Raw genomic sequence first — 1234 nt, 5'->3', positions numbered from 1 at the left:
CAGCCAAACAGCCTGACTCCTGGTGGATCTGCAGTAGGAAGGGACCTCATTCAAGGTCAGGCTTGATGAGGCTCTGAACAGCTTGACCTAGTGGATGTCCCTGTTTATTGCTGGGGGGTGGACTAGATGATCTTTGGAGGTCCCTTCAAGCCCAGACATTCTATGATTCTGGAGACCCCCAGGCCAAACCCCTGCTTGTGGAGCAAACGCCACCATTAAAGCTGGTTGGAATTATGAATATCCCAAAGAATGGAGATTTCCCCCACCTCCCTGGGTCTGTTTCTCTTCACAAGCTTTGCCAGAGGGACTCGAGGAGGAAAACGGGAGATGAGGAGATGGTGGCGAGCTCAGTCTCTGGCTGGTTTTGTGTATTTCTGAGCTGCAACTTTCCCTCAAGTCTAGGGCACCAAGTGTGAGAAGGACCTGCTGGAGATGCCGGAGGGCCCATCGGTGAGGAAGTTTCAGCTGCTGACCACCCCTTTTGTGGGACAAGTGGTGGCCAAGGTGGGGGGAAGCAGCCGGAAGATCAATGTGAACGACCTGAATGCCTTGAGACTCCAGGACTCCCAGGTGAGTGGTACTGAAGATGAACTTATTGCTCCATGCCAAGCCTGAGGCAAACCACCATTGTCCTGGATCTGGGTCACAGAAGGTGCATAACCCAAGAACAACACCAAGTTTGTGTTTGAGGTGGACCATTGGCTCTGCTTATGGCTGCAAAATAGGTGCATGTGGCCAAAGGGATGTGAATGCCTGTTCTGGAGTACTGCAGAGCTTGGGATGGAGGTTCCTGTGAGGAGGGGCTGCTGCAGTGATGTGGTTGGACGTGGAGATGCCCAGAATTTATTTGGTGTTTAGAGTCAGTCATGGGAATGCATTGGTTCTGTGTCTCCCAAGGGGTGAGGAGTTGGTGCTGGTTGGTTGTAGAATTGGAGAGTGGATTTCTTCAGTATGTGGATGTCAGAAGCAGAAACCTTGTTCCCATCAGCTGTGAACTTGCACTGTTGCTTCCTTTATACTGGAGGGCATGTGTCACCTGGGTAGGCTGACAAGTGAAGATCAAGACAAGTGGACAAGTTCCCCATGAGCCAGCAATGTGCCCTTGTGGCAAACAAGAACAATAGTGTCCTAGGATGCATTAAAAACAATGTAGCCAGCAGAGGTTCTCCTGCCCCTCTACTCTGCCCTAGGGAGGCCACCTCTGGAGTGTTGGGTCCAGTTCTGGGCTCCCCAG

At 51.9% G+C, this 1234-nt stretch overlaps 1 protein-coding gene across 1 annotated transcript in view; it reads left to right on the top strand.

The window, feature by feature from the left end:
- Nucleotides 1-432: 432 nt before the first annotated feature.
- Nucleotides 433-1234, top strand: part of NEIL2 (nei endonuclease VIII-like 2 (E. coli)) — a gene marked incomplete at its 3' end in the record, with an annotated part of 4776 nt that continues 3974 nt past the window's right edge. The window contains exon 1 of the mRNA XM_008947116.1: nucleotides 433-570. Coding sequence (XP_008945364.1) covers nucleotides 433-570 — 138 coding nt within the window. The remainder of the gene's footprint in view (nucleotides 571-1234) is intronic.

This window comes from Merops nubicus, unplaced genomic scaffold (genome assembly GCF_000691845.1).
Source record: "Merops nubicus isolate BGI_N331 unplaced genomic scaffold, ASM69184v1 scaffold4099, whole genome shotgun sequence".
In the NCBI taxonomy this organism is placed as follows: Eukaryota; Metazoa; Chordata; class Aves; order Coraciiformes; family Meropidae; genus Merops; species Merops nubicus.
The sequence above is the reverse complement of the archived record's forward strand: the minus strand, read 5'-3'. Positions and strand labels throughout refer to the sequence as shown.